Consider the following 24,090-nt stretch of genomic DNA (forward strand, 5'->3'; position numbering starts at 1 on the left):
AAAATGTATCACTGTTTATAAAGAGACTATAATGCTATCCTAATGTATAAAAAGCCAGGGGCCGTCATGACCAAAACAATTGGATGGACAACCAAACAACAGGCTATGTGGGGCGACCAGGCCGGCAGGGGGGTTAGTGAGGGACAGCCAAACAACTGAACAGCAGGCTGCGTGGGGTGACCAGATCGGCAGGGAGGTTAGTGAGGGACGACCAAATGACTGAACAGCAGGCTGCGTGGGGTGACCAGGCCGGAAGGGGATGGGGGTGGGCAGTAAGGGGTGACCAGGCCAGCAGGGGTGATTTAAAAAGAGAATTATAACACTTCAGAATTCTTATGTTTAAGATATCTATACAGTGGGGCCTTGCCTTACGAATGTCCCGACTAACGAGTTTTTCGAGATACGAGCTGTCTCTCAGCCGGTTTTTTGCTTTGAGTTGCGAGCTAAAATTCGGGTTATGAGCCAGCTTCAGATACCCCACCGCTAGTTGGCGCAGCGAACGTCACAGTGAACGCCACAACATCAGCCCAGCATCACGTGTTTTGCTCGTTTACTTTAATGATTTGACATACAAGTAATTTGAGTTACGAGCTCCGTCACGGAATGAACTAAACTCGTAAGTCAAGGCCCCACTGTATTAAATCATTGGTCAGAAATTAGTATACTTTTTAGTAATATTTTTGGTATGAAAAACTTTAATGAAAACATTAACCATACAAAAATTAAACAGCAAAACCATTTAAAGTGACTTACAATTCAAACAGATTTAGCTTACTGATAATTCTCTATCAACTGATTATTTCCAGATATATTTTTCTATCCAGTGACTATTTCCAGATACAATCTTACTAATTATTTTCTCTACTTCCAGGGTCATCCTAAAGTGTGTGAAAAATTAAAGGCCCTTATGGTTGAATGGACAGATGAATTTAAGAATGATCCACAGCTCAGTCTAATATCGGCAATGATTAAGAACCTTAAAGAACAAGGAGTTACGTTTCCAGCTATTGGCTCTCAGGTATTTTGTAAAGTTGTATGTGTGCTACAGTGTTTTTCTGAAGTAGCCATATTTATTTGAACTTTTCACCCCTCCAAACCCAAGTAGCTTTACTTTGAAGGATTTTTTTGTTAATAGTAACCTTGCATTTCAAGGTGCCATAAAAATAGGGTGGAATATTAATGTGTTCTAACTTCTACATTCCCACTGTTTCTCCTTTTTTATAAATGAATTTGCTGTAACATTTGCAATTAAAATTTTAAAAAATTTAGTTCTAATATAGACAAAATTACTTTATTACATCAAGTAAGTCTTATTAAATGCTCTTAATGCTATCATCAAAAATAGGGATATCCTTAAAATTTAAAGATGAGTTTAGAGGTTTTTTTATTATGAAATTTATGAATACCTATATTAAAAGTGAGAAGGAGATATAAAGGGGTCAATGGGAAAAGAAGCACATGAAGCATTTCTTCCCTTCATAAAACCTGACCAGTGGCTTCATCTTTTTCCTTTCTCCTAATAAATATGACTGACCAAAAGGCTTAACTTTCCTTTTCAAAAAATTATGTAAAGAGACTGATGTCTAATTAATGTCATATAAAAAATGAAACGGGCCCAGCTGGGTAGCTCAGTTGGTTAGAGTGTTGTCTGGTACACCAAAAAGGTTGTGGATTTGATTCCTAGTCAGGGCACATGCCTAGTTTGTGGGTGCAGTCCCCACAGGAGGCAACCAGTGTTTCTCTCTCTCTCTCTCTCTCTCTCTCTCTCTCTCTCTCTCTCTCTCTCTCTCTCTCTCCCCCCTCTCCCTCTTTCTCTCTCTCAAATCAATAAACTTATCGTCAAATGAAGATGAAGGAAGGAAGGAAGGAAGGAAGGAAGGAAGGAAGGAAGGAAAAGGAGGGAGGGTATTTCTTCTCTTCTTTTTCTATTCTGGGTAACCATCCTTTAGCATGCCCAACTAATGAAAAGGGTTTAAAATGTATGGATTGGAGTAAAATGTAATGAGTGGTACAAAAGCATGAGCAGAAAATCTCAGCTGTCCAAGGATTCAAGTTTGGGATTTTGACCACTTCAGGAACTCATGAACTGATTCATCCAGACTTATCTAGACTTTCTCCAAGACACTTCTACTTTATCTGTGTACTTTTGAACTGTAAAAAAAACCAGAAATATACTTAGGAGAGTAAGGAAGGGAGGATATTTTACTTCTTCAAAAAATTTGGCTTTTGAATAGTTTTATAATGGTAAATTATATCTTTTAGAAGTATTCATGACTGACAGCTGGTTTTTACTACTCTCAGAATAATTTCTAAATCTATAATTATAGAATAATTTTTTGCAGAATAATCCAAGAGTCTTATAAGTTTCTTGACAATAGAAGCAATGTTTAATTATCAAAGTGGATTCTGTAGAGTACCAAAGTGTAGATGCTTAATGGAATTGTAATTTCTATGCCTCAAAAACCTTTTCTAGAGCTTGTAACTCAAAATTTGGTTCATTGACCATCATCATCATCAAGTTGTTAGAAATTCGGCATCCATGGATTTATTATCTTCCTTTTATCAAAATCCTGGATGATTCTGTATACACATTGAAGTTTGAGAAGCACTGCTCTCAAATACAGCTTTCAGTGCAAGTGAAAACTGCTTATCTGTCCACTAAGGGACTTGTTTCTATAAGAGAAGGAAGAATTAATGATCTGTTTGATATATAGCACTTTTTGGTTAACCTAGACTCTCAGTTGTGGGGACATCTTTAGGGATTTTCTAATCTAATCCCCCCATTTTACAGATGAGGAAACTGAGACCCAGAATGATTAAGTGACTTGCCCAGGGACACTTGGGCAAGAGTAGTTGACAGAGCTGGAAGGACAACACAGGGTTCCTGACTTTCAGTCCAGTGTTCTTTCTACTACATCATTCTGCCTTCTGTTGATACAGAAGTTAGTGGATATGTGTCTGTCCAGACTAGACTTCAAAGGACAAGAAGTGGAGTGAACACTGGCAAGAGGATTTGATTGATTGATCGATTGGCATAGAAGTTAGGTTACTCTCCTGCTCAAAAGATTCAGGACATAGATCAGCAATATTAAAGTTAAGAGCTACTTTTCTTCTTTTCATCTAGATGTTACAAAATACATGAAACCTAATTTTATTATAGTTGCTATCATTTAGCCACAAGAAATATATAAAATGCATATAAAGTACAATAAGATGAAATAGAATGGGTTTTTTTATACTACTTTCTGGAAAGTGTATCATTGAAAACCCTGTTTGTAAAGAACTTTATGTTTAATGAAAATGTGTCATCTAGGGAAAAAAGGGAAGATCTGTAATACTTTGAACAATAAAGCTAATTTTTTTAAAAAAAGTCATCTAGGATCAACTGTAGACATCCCTTTAGATTTTGAAATCAGTTGTATGTCATCACATTTAGTCAGAGTAGATTTTTGTTATCATTTTTAACAAAAGCCTATGAAAATATAAGGATTTTTAAGTTTATTTTTTACCCAAGTTCAGAAGAAAATAATAAAAATGTTAAGAAAAGTCATACTTTAGTTACCTAACTTATTTTTATGCTGTTGTGATTTTTTTTTTTAGTACTAACTTTTGATGTAGAGATAAAAGTAATGGTAAACTGCTCCTCTATTTGGCTAGTTAATAAGACAAGTGTCATTGCTACACTTAGAACCTGATGATAGAAAGGAACTTTGAAAAGTGTGCAGTTCAGGAATGCAGGCTTAATGCAGCATGTTCTGCACTTCCTTCTGCACCAATAGAGATTTCTTCATAGACCACAAAAAATCAACATATTTGTTTTGTGAAATTGACCAGATTATGAAAAATTTTTATATGTTATGAAAAAGATTGCCTCTGACTTTCAGTTTTCAGTTGTATAATGATTAAAATACTGCAACAAGAGAAGGATCAGAATTGAAAGTACTTAAAGTTCTATGCAGTGAACTATAAAAAGCTTTTTTGTAATCAGCTTTTCTAAAAATAAGTGCCTTGTGTGTTTGTTTGTCATTATAAAGTATAAAAGTGAGGAATATATAACTGTATGTTGCTATAATATTTTGCCTTTCATCTGCTTAACAATCATTTAAAAATTAGAATTCCATTTTTTATTGATTTATCTGGGAATTATACATTTGTAACTTTAAAAAGTCTGTTATGGTTGCAACTGCCCCGGTGAGGTTGAAATGGCCCCGGTGAGGTTGAAACAGCCCCTGTGAGGTCGAGACGGCCCTGGTGAGGCTGAGGCGGACCCGGTGAGGCTGAGATGGCCCCGGTGAGGCTGAGATGGCCCCGGTGAGGTTGAATCGGCCCCGGTGAGGTCGAGACGGCACCGGTGAGGTCAAAACGGCCCCGGTGAGGCTGAATCGGCCCCGGTGAGGTTGAAACGGCCCCAGTGAGGCCAAAATGGCCCCGGTGAGGCCGAAACGGCTCCGGTGGGGTTGCGACGGCCCCGGTGGGGTTGAGACGGCCCCGGTGAGGTCGAGACGGCACTGGTGAGGTTCAGCCCTGATGAGGCTGAATCGGCCACAGTGAGGTTGAGACGGCCCTGGTGAGCTTGCAACAGCCCTGGTGGGGTTGAAACGGCCCGGTGAGGTTGAAACGGCCCCTGTGAGGTTGAGGCGGCCCCTGTGAGGCTGAAATGGCCCCCATGGAGCTGGGACGGCCCCTGTGAGGTGGGGACGGCCCCTGTGAGGCTGAGATGGCCCCTGTGAGACTGAGATGGCCCCTGGGAAGCTGAGAAAAATACCACATGAACTCAGTCATTCATGGATAATAAGAAACATTATAGACTGATGAACAAAAAAGGATACAGAGGCAGAGCAGCATTGAGCAGAATGTCAAACTACAGTGGGAACCCTGGGGAGGGTTGGGGGGAGTAGGAGATCAACCGAAGGACTTATATGCATGCATATGGGAATAACTAATGGACACAAGACACTGGGGGGTGGGGGAAGCCGGGGGAATGTCAAGGGGGAGAAAAAAGGAGACGTGTAATACTCTTTGTAATACTTAAAGAAATAAAAATAAATTTAAAAAAATCTGTTTTGAGTTAATACTATATTATTTCATGTAAAATGTAGAAACCTTGCAACAGTATAGGGTTGGTCTACTCCCCACTTCAGCATCCTTTATGCTATAGTCATCTTACGTATGACATATATTCTCCTACATACATTATAAATCCCAGGAGACAATGTTATACTTTCTGTTTAAACCTTCTTGAAGGGCCCCCATTTTATCTGATTTTAGAAGCTACATGTGTTAATTTAATCCTCTTAATATCCTGTAGTGTGTAGGTGATATTATTATTCTCATTTTGTAGTTGAGGGACTTGAGAAACAACGTGCATGAATTTATAGTTTGATCCCGTGTTTGCCTGACTACCCATTCTTATCTACCCATGTCATAGCACCTTGTTTGAGAGGGAATGCTTTAGTAAGAGGCTTAGGGATGTTTCACTGAGAAAGTGATATTTTAGCTGTTTACCCCCTGATGAGTTGCAACTCAACAGGGAAAAATATGGATGGAGAAAACAGAGCCAGAGGGGAGGACATTATAAGTAAAGCAAATGTGTGTCATAGATGTAGAAATACCAGTATGGGTATCTATAATAATAAAAGGGTAATATGCTCATTAGACCAGACTCCTTTTGGACGAAGCAGGGCTGGAGGGAAGCCAGTGCCGACAGCTGGGGAAAGGAAGGTCTACTCTTGCATGAATTTTGTGCATTAGGCCTCTAGTATGTGTATATATATACATATGTGTGTATATATTATATACATATAATATATCTGTATATAGGCTAGCAGTTTCTGGTCACTGATAGAATGGTTGAAAATAAGACTGGTAAGATAGGCTGGAGTCTGAATTGCCTTTACTGCCATGGAAAAACCAAGAGGCCATTGAGGCTTAGAAGCTTCTAATTCCTTAAGTGTGAATCAATTTATGTATTAATTTACTTGTAAACTACCTTATTTACAAAATATACTTAAGATGGACAGCAATATATTCCCAGAATTAACTGCATGTATTTTGTTTTGCTAAATAGTATAATTTTATGAGCATTTATATTGTTATATATAAATCTGGGTCCCTAAAGAGAACATCCTGACTTTTAATCTGGAAGCAAGCAATAGAATCCTTAAATACATATTTAAAATTTTTTTGAAGCTATCTGTTTTTAAAATAGTCATCTTCCTCCCTCTCTCAACCCCTTTTCCAGTTTTATTTTTCTAAACAGTTTTAAATCTCTAGTTGTTTTTTTTTTCCCCTTTGGTTTGTGTACTGTCTGCTTTTAGTTTAACCTCTTTACACAAATCTGCAATGGTGTTATTTAGGCTGTTGGCTCTAAGTATCCAGCTGCTCTCAGTCTGTTTTCTCCAGTTCTAACTCTTCTCCTTTTCAGGATGCTCCAGTTGGATTTCTTTATTCTTCAGAAGTTTGTTTTAGATTGACAAGAAGGATCTTGCACCTTTTTAGATTAGGTGGGGTAGGAGTACTTGAGATCGGCCCTCAAATATTGTGTTCCTTTTTTGTGTGTGTTAGGCTGCAGAACAAGCAAAAGCAAGCCCAGCTCTGGTAGCCAAGGATCCTGGTACTGTGACTAACAAAAAAGAAGAAGAAGATTTAGCCAAAGGTATGTTTTTAAGTCCCTGATACTGGCAAAAAGATGGGTTGCTTACTTAATATTTTTTTTCCTGAAATATTTTAAAATAAAAGAAATAGCTGAAATCTACTTTGTTTCCCTCAATATCACTTCTTCCTCTTCTCTCCCAACACAGCTGTCATGTATGTCTTACTGATCAGTATTTTTACCACACAATTTACCCATAAATATCCATAAACAGTACCAAATACTTTTTGTGTCCAATAAAATGTTTTTGTAAATAATATACATTTATCTGCAACTGCATTTTTTTATGCAGCGTTTTGTGATCTATTCATGATTAGACATATGAATCAAATTTACTTTTTTTTTAACTGGTATATAATATTCCAGTGTACTAATAAATACATACTGTAATTTATCCTCCTACTGATGGACGTTTGGGTTTTCTGTTTTTCATTTTTACTATAATAAATATGCTGCATTGAATATACCTGTATGTGTTCCCGTGTGTGTGTGTGTGTGTGTGTGTGTGTGTGTGTGTGTGTGTTTGTTGTGTGACTAAGAGTGAAGTGTTGGCTTATGGGGCAGGCATTTCTTCAATTTTGGTAATAATTTTATTTTCTTTTCCATCAACAGTGTATGAAAGCTATTATTATTTTAAACTTTTTGACAGCATTTGGTCTTGTCACTGTTTAAGTTTTATGAATATGATAGATTCAAAATGATGTCCCATTATTTTAAATTTTATTTCTTTTAGTACCAGTGAGGTTGAGTCCTTTTTTGTATGCTTATTTGCATTCTGACTTTCTCTTTTTTTATTGAATCTCTTTTTAAAAAACATAATGATATGTAGAAAGTCTTTATTTTGCATGCTAATCTTTTGCCTGTTTTATCTGTAGTAGATATCTATTCTTTTCTTGATTTTTGGCTTATACTTTAACTTTGATAATGGTGTGTTTTATCAAACAAATTTTAAATTTTGATGTAGTCAAAATTTTTGCTTTTCTGTTAGTTTTGCTTTTTTATGTCTTAAGTTGTTCTTTTCCTACTCTAACATCCTAAAAGACATTTTCCTATATTTTCTTAGGATAGTTTTAAAGTTTTATTTTCTCATTAGGTCTTTTATTGATCTAGAACAGAGGTGGAAAGGAAGAAGGGGTTTGGGTTGATTTGAAACCAAGGTAATCAATCCCATAGTGATGGCCTACATGGGGAGAGGAGGATGGAGATAGAGGAGACACATTTGAAATCTATTTTAGGGAATTTGTTAGGTGAGACTTTATTGTAGTTATTTCTAAATTCCAATTCTTAGACTGATTATAAAAGAATTATCTTTGGAGCAATAAAATATAGGTTCTCAGTAATCAGTAAGTCCCCAAATGAGGCTTGAGACTATTTCCCAAGTGATTTTATCATTTCGGGAACTTAGTCTATAGAAATACATTGAAAAGACAAAAGAAAATATATCTGCAACTAAAATTTTTAAAATGGATCTAAGTTTATGTCTTTTAATTACCCAGAATTATTTTAATTGTCTTGTTCAGTAAAAAATAGTCATCATGCTGTTCAATTTTTTTGTTATTTTTTTGAACTTTCAGTTGTGAATGAATGAATAAAATTGATGAAATGATTTTTATTGTCCTAGTTTCCAGCTACACTACTGAGAGAAGAATACTTTTTACCTTCAGATATATTTTTACACTTCTTTGGATTATTGGACATGTTAACATTTTGGGTCCTTTTAAACCCATTATTTTCTAGCCATTGAGCTGTCCCTGAAGGAACAAAAACAGCAGTCCACCACCCTTTCCACGTTGTATCCAAGTACATCCAACCTCTTAACTAACCACCAACACGAAGGCCGAAAAGTTCGTGCTATATATGACTTTGAAGCTGCTGAAGATAATGAACTTACTTTTAAAGCTGGAGAAATTATTACTGTTCTTGATGACAGGTGATGGATCTTTCATGTGAAAAATATATAACATATTACTTTTGTGTTTCGTATTACTCCTGTTGGATGTTATCACCAAATGCAATTAAAAAATACTGATCCAGCTATTTTCTTTGTCTGATGGTTGCTTTGGTTGTGGTATAAAGGCTGGATTCTTATTTTGTAGTTTAATTTTTTCTTCATATATTTAACTAGCTTTAATTTTTTGGGGGAAGGCTTAGTTTAATCTATTCATTTTTGGTTCCATTTTATAATATAGATTGTTAAATTAGTAAAAAAGTTAAGATTTTAGAAAAAATACCAAATATATGTGTATATGTGTATTTATGAAATTTATAATAAATACAGAATATAGTGTGTTTATTATTTAGTGTATTTTTTAAAAAATATGTTTTATTGATTTTTTACAGAGAGGAAGGGAGAGGGATAGAGAGCCAGAAACATCGATGAGAGAGAAACATCGATCAGCTGCCTTCTGCACACTCCCCACTGGGGACGTGCCCACAACCAAGGCATATGCCCTTGACCGGAATCGAACCTGGGACCCTTGAGTCTGCAGGATGACGCTCTATCCACTGAGCCAAACCGGTTAGGGCTATTTAGTGTATTTGGAACAAATTAATTTTACATGGAATTATATGCATTTACATTATCATAGGAGGGGTGATTCAGTGCATTTGTCTCTTACTGCAGCTTTATGTTTATGAAAATTGTTATTGATAATGAAGTTCTAAACTTGGCAGATAAGTGGTTTTAAAAATAAATTCAAATAGATTTAAGGTTATTTCTATAATCTATATATATAAAAGCATAATATGCAAATCGACCAGAGGACGGAACAACTGGTCATCTGTGATGTGCACTGATCACCAGGGGACAGACGCTCAACGCAGGAGCTGCCTACTGGTCAACCTCTTGGTCCCTCCCCCCAGCCAGCAGGCTCCGATTGCCCGATGGGGAACGGGGAATTGGGGGGTGGGTGGCGGTGAATGTGGGTGGCGACCGGGCCCCGATTGCCCTGCCAGTTGCCCCTACACACAGAAGGCGACCAGCGGCGGCGGCAGGGGGCAGGGCTGGCTGCTGGCAGCCGGGGATGATTGGCCCTGACCACAGGCCAGGCGTAGGGACCCTACCCATGCACGAATTTCGTGGGCTGGGCCTCTAGTACATACTAGAGGCCCGGTGCATGAAATTCTTGCCCTCGGAGGGCAGGGGTCCCACAGCCTAGCCCAGGGGTGGGCAAACTTTTTGACTCGAGGGCCACAATGGGTTCTTAAACTGGACCGGAGGGCCGGAACAAAAGCATGGATGGAGTGTTTGCATGAACTAATATAAATTCAAAGTAAACATCATTACATAAAAGGGCACGGTCTTTTTTTTTTTTAGTTTTATTCATTTCAAACAGGCCGGATCTGGCCCGCAGGCTGTAGTTTGCCCACGGCTGGCCTAGCCTGAGCCCTCTCACAGTCTGGGAACCCTTGGGGGAAGTCTGACTGCTGGCTTAGGCCCGCTCCCCACCGGGATTGGTCCTAAGCTGTCAGTTGGATGTCCTTAGCACTGCTGTGGAGGCAGGAGAGGCTCCTACTACTGCCGCTGCACTTGCCAGCCATGAGCCTGGCTTCTGGCCTCTGTCTACCATGGGGCAGCTCCTGCATTGAGCATCTGCCCCCTGGTGGTCAGTGTGCATCATAGCGATGGGTCGTTCCACAGTTCGGTCGATTGCCATATTAGCCTTATTCCTGCAGAATCGGGCCAAAACCGGCTCTCTGACATCCCCTGAGCGTTCCTGGATTGCGAGAGGGCACAGGCTAGGCCAAGGGACCCCACTGGTGCACGATTGGGTCTGAGGAGGAATGCAGGAGTTTGGCCAGCCGGGCAGGGATCGCGGGAGGGCTCCAGGGGATGTCTGGCCCCTCTCGTTCAGTCCCAATTGGCCAGACCCCAGCAGCAAGCTAACCTACCCATCGGAGCGTCTGCCCCCTTGTGGTCAGTGCACCTCATAGCGACTGGTTGACCAGTTGACTCTCTGCCCCCTGGTGGTCAGTGTACATCATAGTGACTGGTCAGTCAGTTGACTGCTCCTTGGTGGTCAGTGCACGTAATAGTGAGTGGTTGAGTGGCCTTAGCATATCATTAGCATATTACCCTTCAATTGGTTGAATGGCTCACCAGAAGACTGGACACTTAGCATATTAGGCTTTTATTATACGGAGTCATTTCTTGAGTGGAAAATAATGAAGTTAGTTGAACTATTTTATTGGAAATTGCACAAAACCTTGATCATTTATTCAGAAATACTTGAGAGCTTGCTAGCTTTTCTTAGACTAGATACAGATACAGTAAAGATACAGTATGCACCTTGGAGTGTGTTCCTTGTGAACATTTTATGCTATAAACAGTGTCTCTGTCATATGTGTTTTCTTGTGGGGAAATATTTGCTGATACATTTTAGATAGAGCACAAGAATGGACATCTTAAGATCTTGCTATATATCATACTAGAGGCCCGATGCATAAGGGGGGGGGGTCCCCTCAGCCCCGCTTGCACTCTTTAGCAGTCTGGGAGCCCTTGGAGAATGTCCGACTGACAGACATTCTTAGCGCTGCTGCTTATGGCTGAGCGGCATTCACCCTATGGGAGTGCAGTGACCACCAGGGGGCAGCTCCTGCATTGAGCATCTGCCCCCTGGTGGTCAGTGCACTTCATAGCGATTGGTTGTTTTGCTGTTCGGTTGATTTGCATATTACCCTTTTATTATATAGGACTAGAGGCCCAATGCAGGAAATTCATGAAAGAGTAGGCCTTCCTTCCCCTGGCTGCTGGCACTGGCTTCCCTCTGGCACCCAAGACCCGGGCATCCCTCACAGCCCCAGCTTTGTCCTGAAGGACGTCTGGTCTAATTAGCATATTATGCTTTTATTATTATAGAAGATTACAAAGGATTCTTACAGTGGAGCCTTAAAACCACCTGAACTTGACAATTCTTAAGTACATGGACCTCTTTTATGAGGGGAGAGTTTAGTGTCTTATAGTAAATCCTTTAAGCATTCACCAGCCTTCCAAAAGATAAAGCACTATGTGTTTAATAACTTATTTTCTTTGAGGCCTCATCTCTTATTTATAATAATGATACATTCATTTCATTCTTCACTGGATTGATGTGGGTTTCAAATCTGGTATTAACGTAAATTAAACACTATAAAAGGGAAAGCTGTATAGAAATAAAAATCTTTATTATAGTCAAATATTCTTTTTTGTTCCTCATAGTGATCCCAACTGGTGGAAAGGTGAAACCCATCAAGGCATGGGGTTATTTCCCTCTAATTTTGTAACTGCAGATCTCACTGCTGAACCAGAAATGAGTAAGTATTTTCCAGTCTGCCAATGGATGATAATCATTAATCCTCTTAATGAAGGCTGAGTAAATTCAATTTTTTGGAGCAGGTACTTTCAAACAGTAGTGTTTTCAAGGTGTTTATTAAAAATGCAGCTGCCTGGTCAGTAGATTATTTACCATAAATATCTAAGAATTGCAATCATTTGTCTACCAAGATTATCTTTAGAGAGAGTATGGATTTTTTCTTTAAAAAACAATCTATATCTACCTATACCTATAAATACACATATATGTATATTTGTATGTGTGTGTGTATATATATATATGTATATTCACACATATATGTATATATGTGCTAGTGTAAAAATGCATACTAAAAAGTGTTAATGGAATTTATGTATTTTCATTATCATCAGTTGATAAAAGTATGACAAATGCAGTGCAACCTCATAAACAATTCTTCCTTTTCAAAGGTTGAGACCATTTCTCTAGTGTTTTAACCTCAAATTTGGAAGCTGTGGCCTCTAAGCAACAGTAATGGCTTTTCTAAACCTTCTTGTTAGATATTCAGAAACGGCCATAACTAATCATATAAATCATTTTTTTTGTTTTATTGCCAAATCTTTGCTGACTAGGAGAAATAAACTAGAAAGTGGGGCCAAAGAGGTAGTGATATTACTGGCATAATAGTTGCAGGAGATGTAACTGGTGGTAGCCTATCAAAATGTTGATAGACAGTTGACTATATTTTTTCATCATACTGTACTTTAGTGAATCTTCATTATGAGGAGTTTGATTCTTAATATTTTTATGAGTAATGATTGACCATGTGGATACAAGGATGGAAAATTCAGAGAGGAAATTAATTTTTTTCTTTTTTTTTCTTTTTATTAAGTTCAGAGGGGAAAGAAGAAGGAGAGAGAGATAGAAACACCAATGATGAGAGAGAATCATTGATTGGCTGCCTCCTGCACGCTCCCACTGGGAATCGAGCCACAACCCAGGCCTGTGCCCTGACCAGGAATCTTGAACCATAACCTCCTGGTTCATAGGTTGATGCTCAACCACTGTGCCATGTCAGCTGGGTGGAAATTCATTTCTTTTAAGCTGTATGTGCCTTGATATTCTTTTGGAGAAGGTTAATTGCTATGTTAATCATATCTTTATATGTACTAGTTAATGTTATATTGAATAGATATTTAAAGTTTTCTTTATTGAGCAAGAGAAATACGTGTTTCTGGCCAATGGTTTGTGGATCCCTTAATAATCATTTTTTAATACAAAGAACCATGTAACTAAAATGTATAGTGTGATGTAGTGGCAGATCCCTGCCAAGGCTATTTGTAAAATTTCCATTGGCTTGGATGTTGTTCTCTTAGTCAAAAGTCTGAGTGGCATGGTGGAGAACATATAGCTAACTTTCTAATTCATTGCATCAAAATAGCATGGTCTATCAAATGAGATTTTTCTAAATTTAAGAGTTCGTTCATGCCATTGTAAAATTTTGCTCTTTTTCACCAATTTAATAAACTGTTGAGTAGTAGGTGATTAATCTTTGTTTCAGAAATATACCTCTTATTTTTAGTAATGTGTCTTTTATGGGAAATGTAAAATCTTTAGAAGGGAAAATTTAGAAATCTTGACATGAAGTAATGTTTAGTCATTATTGTCTAAATCTGCAACCTGATTATTCTTTAAATTAAGTCTCTCAGTTTAAGGAAATATTTAAAAAATTCTCTCGTGTAACTTAAAGTGTTCTCAAATAGAATTTTAAATGTATTCTAAGGAAAAGGTAAATATTGCATGTTTTACAGTAAAAACGGAGAAGAAGACGGTACAATTTAGTGATGATGTTCAGGTAGAAACAATAGAGCCAGAGCCGGAAGAACAAGCCTTTATTGATGAAGTAAGTGATTTCCATATACCTCATTATTTTAAACTAGAGGCCCAGTGTACAAAAATTTGTGCACTCGGGCCGGATCCCTCAGCCCGGCCTGTGCCCTCTTGCAGTCTTGGACCCCTCAGGGGATGACCACCTGCTGGCTTAGGCCCGCTCCTGGGGGGGTGGGCCTAAGCTGGCAGTCAGAAGTCCCTCTGGCAGCCCAGCAGCTCTCGGGGGATGTCCACTTTGCCAGTGGGAAGCAGGCCTAAGCTGCAGTCGGACATCCTTAGCGCTGCTGAGCAGGTGGGAAGCTTGGCTTCCTTCATCGCCCGGGCAACCAAGCCTCCTGCTTGCTCCAGCTCTGTGGCTGCTGGCTGCCATCTTGGTTGGGTTAATTTGCATATAGTCGCTCTGGTTGGCTGGTGGGCATGGCTTAGGGTGTAGCAAAGGTATGGTCAATTAGCATCTTTGTCTTTTATTAGTGTAGATTTCTGCTTAATGTTTTACAGAATGGATATATCATGATTTTTTAATTATGTTTTTGGACAGTGAGTTTGTTTTTAGTTTTTTTCTGGTGTTTTTTTGCTATTACGAACACTTTAATGAGATTTTAAAAATATATTTCAAATAATGTGTAATTGTTTTATTTTAAAATGTTTGTACTTAATGCTCTGGAAATTATATTCTTGGTAACATTTTAAACTTATGATGAAAAATGAGAAGTTATCTTTAAAATATGTGAAGGGATTAATAAGTTTTTAGCTTTCTTTTAGGGGAGCCAGAGCAGAAAGTTTGAAGAGTGTTCTTTTACAGAAATAGATTGTAGAAGACTGCTAGGAGCCAAGGAATCCAACTGGATTAGGGAAAATTAATTAGCTGATTGCATTACATAAGAAATGCGTGTAGTCAGTGAGGGATCTCTCTAGAAACCTTATTTCTCTGATAGTAGGTAATTTCAGATAGAGTATAGTATTCTGTAAACACAGCAAAAATTATCCAGGTATTAGTGGCTCTCACTCTTACCAACTATAACCACCTCCCTCCACGCCCCCCCTCCCCTTTTTTTTTGCTGTAGGAAAACTTTACTGACATGTGCCTTCTTTTTTGAACTGCTTGAAATGAAAGTTGAATCTTTTACAATGAAAAATAGTACCCATTTCAAAACATAAAATTCTTTTGCCTTCAGAGTTTTCTTATATGCTGTGTCACTTTTACTCTCTAGTAATTAATCCATCTCTCAAACTGTTCTTCTATATATAACACAGAGTTTTTGTTTAAATAATTGCTATGCTTTGAATTGGTCTTCTTTACATTATTTACCTAATATACATATGTTTAATAGTATTACCCTGTAAAACATGGGGAAAAGCTTGTAATTATTATAGTAGTATTCATTGGTATGCTATGTAAGATTTATATTTTGTTTTTTAAAAACGTACATATAAATACATATGTACTTATATAATGTATAGAGGTACTAATGTAAAGATGGTTTCATTAGTCCCATTGGTGATTAAAACAAAAGATTCTAAAATATGTGTAAGTCACTGACTTGAGATGCTTTCCAGCCTTTCCCACGTAGAAGAATAGAGAGACCACAAACTGAAACAATGGTAGCAAGAAAATGTAGACGAAGTCTTTATGGCCCTCCTTAGAAAGAGAACAGCTGTAATATAGCTGAGCTATGCCTTTCTAAAACAGCTGTTGTATTCACCCTGGGGGAGAAGTAATAACTGAGTAGTTAGTCATAAGTAATGCCATCGTGAGAGAGAGGTTACACCTGTCAGCGTGTCAAGGCTAGGCTGCTTCAGAACAGAGTGAAATTCACTACCATGAAATTAGGTTGAAGAGCTCACATATTGTAAGTTTAAATGTGGCTCTATTCTCTTTAAGAGAATCATTGAGGACTAAAAAATAAGTAGGTAGAGCTCTCGAGGCTCTGACTTCACATGGTACTTAAAGAGAGTACACAGATATTAACCACATAAAAACAAAATTGGAGTCTACATATCTGAATTACAAAAGTTCTCTATCCATTATCTTATTAACAAAGTGCGAACATATTGTTTCGTAATGACTAGTTGCTTTTTATATTAACTATTTAATTCCTGTAGGACAAAATGGACCAGTTGCTACAGATGTTGCAAAGTACAGATCCCAGTGATGATCAGCCAGATCTTCCGGAGTTACTTCATCTTGAAGGTAAACCTTGTTTTTCATTTATCTTCCAAATAAAGGATAATTAGAGGTTATATCTACTGTTCTGTTACAGAATGGTTCATATTTAAATAAAATTGAGAATGATACAAAACATGTTCACATTCCGCACTCTTCTGTGACCCAGTCTCACGTTTATATGCTATTTAAAACTTTGATAGAATTCACATTCTTTTTAAAATATATATATTTTTATTGATTTTTTACAGAGAGGAAGGGAGAGGGATAGAGAGCCAGGAACATCGATGAGAGAGAAACATCGATCAGCTGCCTCCTGCACACCCCCCACTGGGGATGTGCCCGCAACCGAACCTGGGACCCTTCAGTCCGCAGGCTGATGCTCCATCCACTGAGCCAAACCAGTCAGGGCAGAATTCACATTGTTATACATTTCTATAGAAATTAAATATATTATTTAAAATACTCAAATATTTTATTCAACATTTTAGAATAAAATTCTAAAGCAACATTTTTTTGCTACCAATGTTTCAGTTTGTGGTCTCTCTATTCTTCTACGTTGTAAAATAAATATTGGTATTTTAATATTTTTGAGATCAAGAAAATAAATCTTGGGGTCTCTTTATTAATATCATTTTTATTATTCCAAATTACATCTTGTATTTCTTATATGAATATTCATCAGAGATTTGCTTTCCTTTGTTGTGTTTTCTTATATTTCTTCAAATCTTCTCACCTTAGCAATGTGTCACCAGATGGGACCTCTTATTGATGAAAAACTGGAAGATATTGATAGGTAAAAGAGCATGTGCCCTCTATATTGTGTACCTTCTTCCCTGAAGTTCTCTGTAAACTACCTACTGGGATAGAGCTGCCATTATAATTTATTTCATTACTAGTTTTGTTTATTTATTTATTTCTATCGTGTTATATTTTGTATTTTAATTTTTCTATCTTATTTCATTTGAATTTTTCATTTTTAGTTTTTAATATTTTCTATTTTTATATGCCAAAGGAACCAGTCCGCATTTACTTGTTTTCTACTAAATGTGGGAATTTGAATTAGACCCAACTCTCTTTTTTTTATTTTTGTTTAAGGTGAGGATTTATTTGACCTTCACTATATTAGCCTTTTTTAAAAATAAGGGTTAACTATTATAATCATGAGTGACATTACCAGAGCCCAAATGACCCATCTATTATAATCTCGAGAAACCTAGATATTTCAAAGTAAAGTCAACTACAATAAGCTCTCCCAGCACAGTTCCTAAATCTGAGTTTTGATTGCCTTGGAGCTAAAATACAGGATATTTTCTGTCACAAGGTAAATTTTTAATAATGTCTATATCACTTTCTGCTATTTTGATATGCCTTATTATTTAGAACATTGTACTATTTAAATAGCAATTATGTTTCAAATTATTGTATAATATTTCAGAAAACATTCAGAACTCTCAGAACTTAATGTTAAAGTGATGGAGGCACTTTCATTGTATACTAAGCTAATGAATGAAGATCCAATGTATTCCATGTATGCAAAATTACAGAATCAGCAGTATTATATGCAGTCATCTGGTGTTTCTGCCTCTCAGGTAAGCTTTTAAAAACTCAAGTATATCATTTAAAATTCTCAAATATTTGAGAGTATTTGGAATAGCTGTGTTTTTATAAAATTTGAAACTTTCTAAAAGTAATGTAAAATAAATTTTAAAAGAAACTTTTACTTGACAAATATAGTGTATACTATACCATTATACCAGTGGTTTATTTTAAATATAGTTTTATTGATTTCAGAGAGTGGAAGGGAGAAGGGGAGAGAGATAGAAACATCAATGATGATATTTCTCTTGCATGCCCCACATCGGGGATTGAGCCCGCAACCTGGGCATGTGCTCTGACCTGGAAATCAAACTGTGACTTACTGGTTCATAGGTCGATGCTCAGCCACTAGGCCATGGCAGCCATGCCCAATAGTTCTTTTTAAATAAATTATTTTTCTGTAGGAATATCCATCAGAATCACCCATCAAACTTTTTGAAAAAGTACAGATGCTTTGATTCTATCCAGACTTGTTGAAGCAGAATCTTCAGGAGGGAGGCCCAAATGTGTGCATATTTTTAAAGCTTTATATGTAATTATCTGGTTAAGAACTGCAGTTTTTTTGTCTCAGTAAAATTTCTAATTATTACTAAATTCTTCTGACTATGTACGGTGTTCAGTTTTATAGTGAGCTGCTTTAATCTGTATTTCACTCCCTTCCTTTACATAACACATGTAATGCAATACAGAGCCCTTTCCCTCTTTTTCTTTTTTGGTAATCTTCACCCAAGGATATTTTCCCCATGATTTTTAGAGAGAATATAAAGGAGAGGGGGGAGATAGAGAGAAATATCGATGTCAGAGAGACACATCAATTGGTTGCTTCCTACTTGCGCCGTGACCAGGGCTGGGGATCGAACCTGCAAACCAGGTAACATGCCCTTAACTGGGAATTGAACCCATGACCCTTTGGTGCACAGGCCGATGCTTTATCCACCGAGCAATATAGGCCAGGGCCCTTTCCCTCTTTTCACCTCAAATAGCTATTTGAAGAGCTCTTTTTCCACAAACTCAGTAAGTTCAGGGTATAGGGAGTAATTCGCCAGGCACTTCATTTTATCCATGTAGAGTGGTATAAACATTATATAGATTAATTTTTGCTCTAGAATAGTCAATGTTCTCTGAAGTGAGAGGCCACCACCCTGGAGATATGCAGCCATGCCTGAGTAACGTGGCCAGATGATTCCTACTCACAGGTGTTGATACCAATTTGAGCCAAAGAAACCCCCCCAAAACCTTTCATGTTCGGTTTGAAAAGTACAAAAAAAATGCCCTCATGAGGACCAGAATAGCTGTGTTTACAATGAAGATCTTTTGGATTCTGATGCGTGGGAAGTGCGTTAGGACTTAGGAGAAGTGCTGAGATGATTGAGCCTTGTCTCCTCATGGTTGTGTTACTATCTGTACAACTGGTAAAAGGCCTTACTACATAGAAAGTGGCATTCTGTTACCAAACTTCTGAAATGGAAGGATTTAAAGAATACTACAGAAAACTAGAATATTATGTATTTTAAGACTTTTGAAATTTAAGGCTTCAATCTCTTTCGATTCAGACAGGTATAGTTTTTGGATGCAAAAACAATGGCCCAAGGGCCAAATCCAGCCTCCCATCTGTTTAAATAAGCTTTTATTGAAACGCAGCCATTCTCTTTTGTTTATTAATTGTTTTTGGCTACTTTCTATATGGGTCAAATTCAGTAGTTGTGACAGAAACCATGTGGCCTACAAAGCCTAAAATATTTACTACCAGAACTTTTACAAAAATGTTTGCTGACTAACCCTACTTTAGAAAGTTAGTTTGTTCTGTGTTCAGTAAACTGTAATTTAAAACATATAAATTTTATCTATAAGCAGATGCAGTCTATTGATACAAACAGTCAATTCAAAGACACTTCTTAGACATCTTTTGGAATTCCTTTTAGGGAAGAACTTAAAATATCAACATGGAAAAAGAGACTATATTAGTATAAAGTTTCAAGTTAAGTTCCTTTACTACTTTGGATAGAGGTAAACATGAATTTAGCCAATGTTTACCTAAGAATTAAAATAATCAGAAGCCAACTTCACTGAAAAATATTTTTTAAATGCCTGTTAACTGAAGTAACTATGAAAAAAGATTTCAGGGATATAATTGTTCTTTTTATTAACTGAATGTCTCTATAAAAGGTTTGGCATGCTTACTAAAATCTTAGAAAATCTAATATGTTATCATGAACTGTTCTAGGTATATCCAGGGCCTCAAAGTGGTACTTACCTGCTTGCAGGGAATGCCCAGATGAGCCATCTCCAGAGCTATAGTCTTCCTCCAGAGCAATTGTCTTCCCTCAGCCAAGGAGCAGTTCAACCCTCTGCAAACCCTGCCCTTCCTGCTCAGCAGACTCAGGCTTCTTACCCTAGGTAATTTGATTATTGACTGTTACTTGGAGTTAATGCTATTAAAATTCTTTTCTTTGTAATATCTTTAAAAATTTTTTTTAAATTTTAGAGAGAGGAGAAAAGAGAGAGATGAGAGGTGAGAGAGAGATATCGATCTATTGCCTTCCATAAGTACCAGAGAGAGAAAGGTGAGAGAGAAACATCGATCCGTTGCCTCCAGTAAGTACCCTAACCATGGATTAAACCCAAAACCTGGATATGTGCCATGACCAGGAATCAAACCCCACCACCTTTCAGGTTTGAGCCACACTGGTCAGGGCAAAATTCTTAAGTTCCCATGATCATCTGTAACCAGAACTGGATAAGAAACTCCAGAAAAGATGCCATCACTGATACCAGATGGTTACCTCTGTTTGTGGTGATGAGTGAGTTCTACAGGAACCCCTGCAGTATTGCAGCATTAGCCAGCAAGCCGTTCTCTCTCTTACTGCCTCACTGAGCTGCTGTATTCTGATTCTAACTTTGTCATAATTTGTTTTTATTCGAGTCCGTGGTGGTATTTGCTAATGAAACTTAGATTTGATAACTATATATTGTTTTTCACAAATTTCATAAAAATCTAAATACTTTTATCATTATTGTTTCAGAATTTATGTCAGAAAGACACACATTTCCTTCTTTTTGACCTGTGTTGGAGTTTAGTATATACCACAGCAAAATATATCATTTGAAAAGAGATGGGTTTTTTGACCCTGTGGTCCATGGAGCAAATATCTGAATATAAAATGATTGGCTCATTGTTTTGGCCATTTACTTATAATATCCTCTATCACACAGTTAAATGATTATATATTATGTAATTTATAATTACATAAATGTCTTTTTCTGCTTCTGTGTGAATCTAAGCTGAAGCCTTTCCCTCAAAACAAATAAAAGGCAGACTTTAGAGTTCATCAATTTGTAATTCTAGAAGTCATGTTATTCTGACTCACATTAGAAGTATCTTGGTGGCACAGGTGCAATTTCTAGAAAACTTTTCTTCAATAGTGGGGTTGCCTGTGAATGCTCCTATACTGTCCTTACTGTTGTATTACTCATCCTCAAAAGAGTCACACTCTGGGGATGCTTAGGGATTCACAAGCATTATTTGCTGGTCACCTCTATTAATCTCGGAGTGAGGAAGCTATTAGAGCATCAAAAAACAGGATACTCTCTACTGAAAGTAGCTCAGAAAAAAAATGTTAGGTATAACTCTTTCTGCCCCAGGACTTTTTTTTTTTTAGCTGAAATTTGGTGAAACGAATACCCTTACATGGAAAAGAAGCAAACAGGTGGGGAGCAGCTATTGTTAGCATACTGTCTTAAAAACCAGATACAAAGTGAGTAGGGGTAGGTATTGTTGAGAAATCAGCCAGTGTGCATGAGTTATGTAGGAATCTCTTAGGTATTTTAGTGTCATCCAGAAATGCTGCCTCTTACCCAGCTGGTCCTCTGTTACTGTGTCGCATGCTGCTGTAGCTGCCTTGTTCCTTGTTCCTTGAGACCCATTCTTAGTTCAGGGCCTTGAGAAATTTCCTTGTAAATGATAGCTGTAACACCTTGTTGCTGTTTTCTGGGCATTGTTCTGTCTGCTTCCATAGCTTGGATGTGAAATATCTGATGCGGGGCATGCACTGTAGTCCAGGGCCTAACTCTACTGATCCTGTGTGGCTATTAACATCACCTCTCAAGAAACACATGTGCACTTCAGCAGGTGCTTTTTCCTTGACATCTTTAGCCCTCTTTGTCTGGCTAATTCCTATTTATTGGTTCCTAGCTTTCTCTTTACTAGAACACCTTCCCACACTCCAAACACTGTTCCTGCTCTCTTGCTGTCACAGGACCCCAGCCTACTGTGTACTGTCTTGTAATCACCTTTAGACTAGTCTGTATCCCCACTAAGCTATCATATCTTGAGAGGTGGGATCAAATTTCTTTAACCTTTATATCTATTGTATAACAGAGTTTTATACTTGATAAGGACTCAGTAAATACTTGATAAATAAATGTTTAAGATAGGAATTTGAAGTGCTGTGTTGGGCCAGTGAGATATATTTTTAAATTATTTACAGAGGCTTCACAAAGGCTTTGAGGCAGTTTTTAAAAACATATAAATGTATAACATAATATATAAGAACGGGGTGGGGCAAAAATAGATTTACAATTGTGAGTATACAAAACACAGATTTTATTCTTATATTATTATTTATTAATTATTGTATTATTTTCCATACCAACAGCTGTATTTGACTCAAGCTTTCTAATTGCAGATCAAGGTCAATGAGGAATTTTTTCCCCATTTTGGTGGGCAGTTTTTTATTTTAGTGGCCCTAGTTCATATCTAGGAGGCAATTTCTTATTCTTTTACGTATAATTTTGGTTCTAGGGTTCTTACTTTTCCAGACTATGTAATAACCTTAGTATGATCTTACTGATAATTAGGGAAGGTGGAATGGATGCAGTTTCCTAAACTCATCTAGAATGGTGATGATGGTAGTACTCAGGTGACCAAAGCTATGTACTTACTTGTCTATTATTTCAGACTACTCTGTTAAACAGGTGTTTATTGAACATTTAGTCTGTGCCAGACACTGTGCTAGACACTTGACATACAAGTGTGTGTTTCTTCCTCTCCCCACAGACACAACTGACATAAAACATTATGAAAATTTAAGATGTACAACTTGTTGATTTGATACATTTCTATATTGTAAAATGATTATCACCATAGCATTAGCTAACACTTTCATCCTGTCATGTTGTTACTATTTCTTTTTTTTTTTGTGGTGAGAACATTTAAGGTTTATTCTGAGCAACATTCAAGTATATGATAATAGTATTATTAGGGAAAATCACTGTGCTGTACATTGGATTCCTAAACTTTTTCATCTTATAAATGGAAGTTTGTACCCTTTGTCTAGTATCTCCCCATTTTCCCCACTCTCTAACCAACATTCTACTATTCGTCCTTTTTAGATTCCACATGTGAGGTAATATAGTATTTCTTTCTCTATTTTACTTAGCGTAATGCCCTCTCAAGTCTCATCCAAATTGTACAAATGGCAGAATTTTCTTTTTTCTTGTGGCTGAATAATATTCCAGAGAGGGGGAGGGGAGGGAGGGAGGGAAGGAGGGATGGCAGAGAGAGAGGGAGGGAGGGAGGGAGGGAGAGGAGAGAGAGAGAGAGAGAGAGAGAGAGAGAGAGAGAGAGAGAGAGGAGAGAGAGAGAATGAACACGTACACATACACTGCATCTTCTTTACCCATTCATCTGTTGATGGATGCTCAGGTTGTTTCCATATTTTGGCTGTTTTGAGTAATGTTGCAGTGAACATGGGGGTGCAGATTTCCTAAAGATCCTGATTTCAGTTCTTTGGGATATATACTCATAAATGGGACTGCTGAGTCATATGGAACTTTCATCTTTTAAAAATCTGTTTTTATTGATTTTAGAGAGATAGAAACATTGATAAGAGAGAAACATGGTTCGGCTGCCTCCTGCAACGCCCCTTATTGGGGATCAAGCCTGCAACCCCAGGCATGTACCCTGACCAGGAATCAAACTGGTGATCTCTTCTTTCAAGGGTTGATGCTCAATCATTAAGCCACATAGGCTGGGCTAATTTTTAGTTTTTTGAGGAACCTCCGTACTGTTTTCCAAGTGGCTGCACCAATTTACATTTCCACCAGTACTGCATAAGGGTTCCCTTTCTCTGCATCCTTGCCAACACTTATCTTTTGTCTTTGATGAGAGCCATTCTAACAGGTGTGAGGTAATATCTCATTTTGGTTTTGATTTGCATTTCCCCTATAATTAGTGATATTGAGCACATTTTCTTTTCTTTTTTTTTAATTTAAATTCTTTATTGTTTAAATTATTACGTGAGTCTCCTTTTTCCACCATTGACCTCTCTCAGGCCACCTTCATTTCCCAGCACATTCCCTCACCCCCCTACTGTCTGTGTCTATTGGTTATGCTCATATGCATGCATACAAGTCCTTTGGTTGCTCTCTTACTCCTCCTCCTCCTCCCCTGCCTTCCCTCATAGGTTGGACAGTCTGTTCGATGCTTCTGTGTTTCTGATTCTATTTTTGTTCAT

General features: G+C 37.5%; 1 protein-coding gene across 1 annotated transcript in view; it reads left to right on the forward strand.

Moving 5' to 3' along the window:
* The window catches only part of STAM (signal transducing adaptor molecule), a 67,591-nt gene that overhangs the window by 36,813 nt on the left and 6,688 nt on the right, over nucleotides 1–24,090 (forward strand). Inside the window, exons 5-13 of the mRNA XM_081091354.1 lie at nucleotides 872–1,018; nucleotides 6,565–6,655; nucleotides 8,390–8,582; nucleotides 11,850–11,944; nucleotides 13,734–13,825; nucleotides 15,916–16,003; nucleotides 16,718–16,772; nucleotides 17,415–17,568; nucleotides 19,800–19,972. Coding sequence (XP_080947480.1) covers nucleotides 872–1,018; nucleotides 6,565–6,655; nucleotides 8,390–8,582; nucleotides 11,850–11,944; nucleotides 13,734–13,825; nucleotides 15,916–16,003; nucleotides 16,718–16,772; nucleotides 17,415–17,568; nucleotides 19,800–19,972 — 1,088 coding nt within the window. The remainder of the gene's footprint in view (nucleotides 1–871; nucleotides 1,019–6,564; nucleotides 6,656–8,389; nucleotides 8,583–11,849; nucleotides 11,945–13,733; nucleotides 13,826–15,915; nucleotides 16,004–16,717; nucleotides 16,773–17,414; nucleotides 17,569–19,799; nucleotides 19,973–24,090) is intronic.

This window comes from Myotis nattereri (genome assembly GCF_964212035.1).
Source record: "Myotis nattereri genome assembly, chromosome: 1".
Lineage (NCBI taxonomy): Eukaryota > Metazoa > Chordata > Mammalia > Chiroptera > Vespertilionidae > Myotis > Myotis nattereri.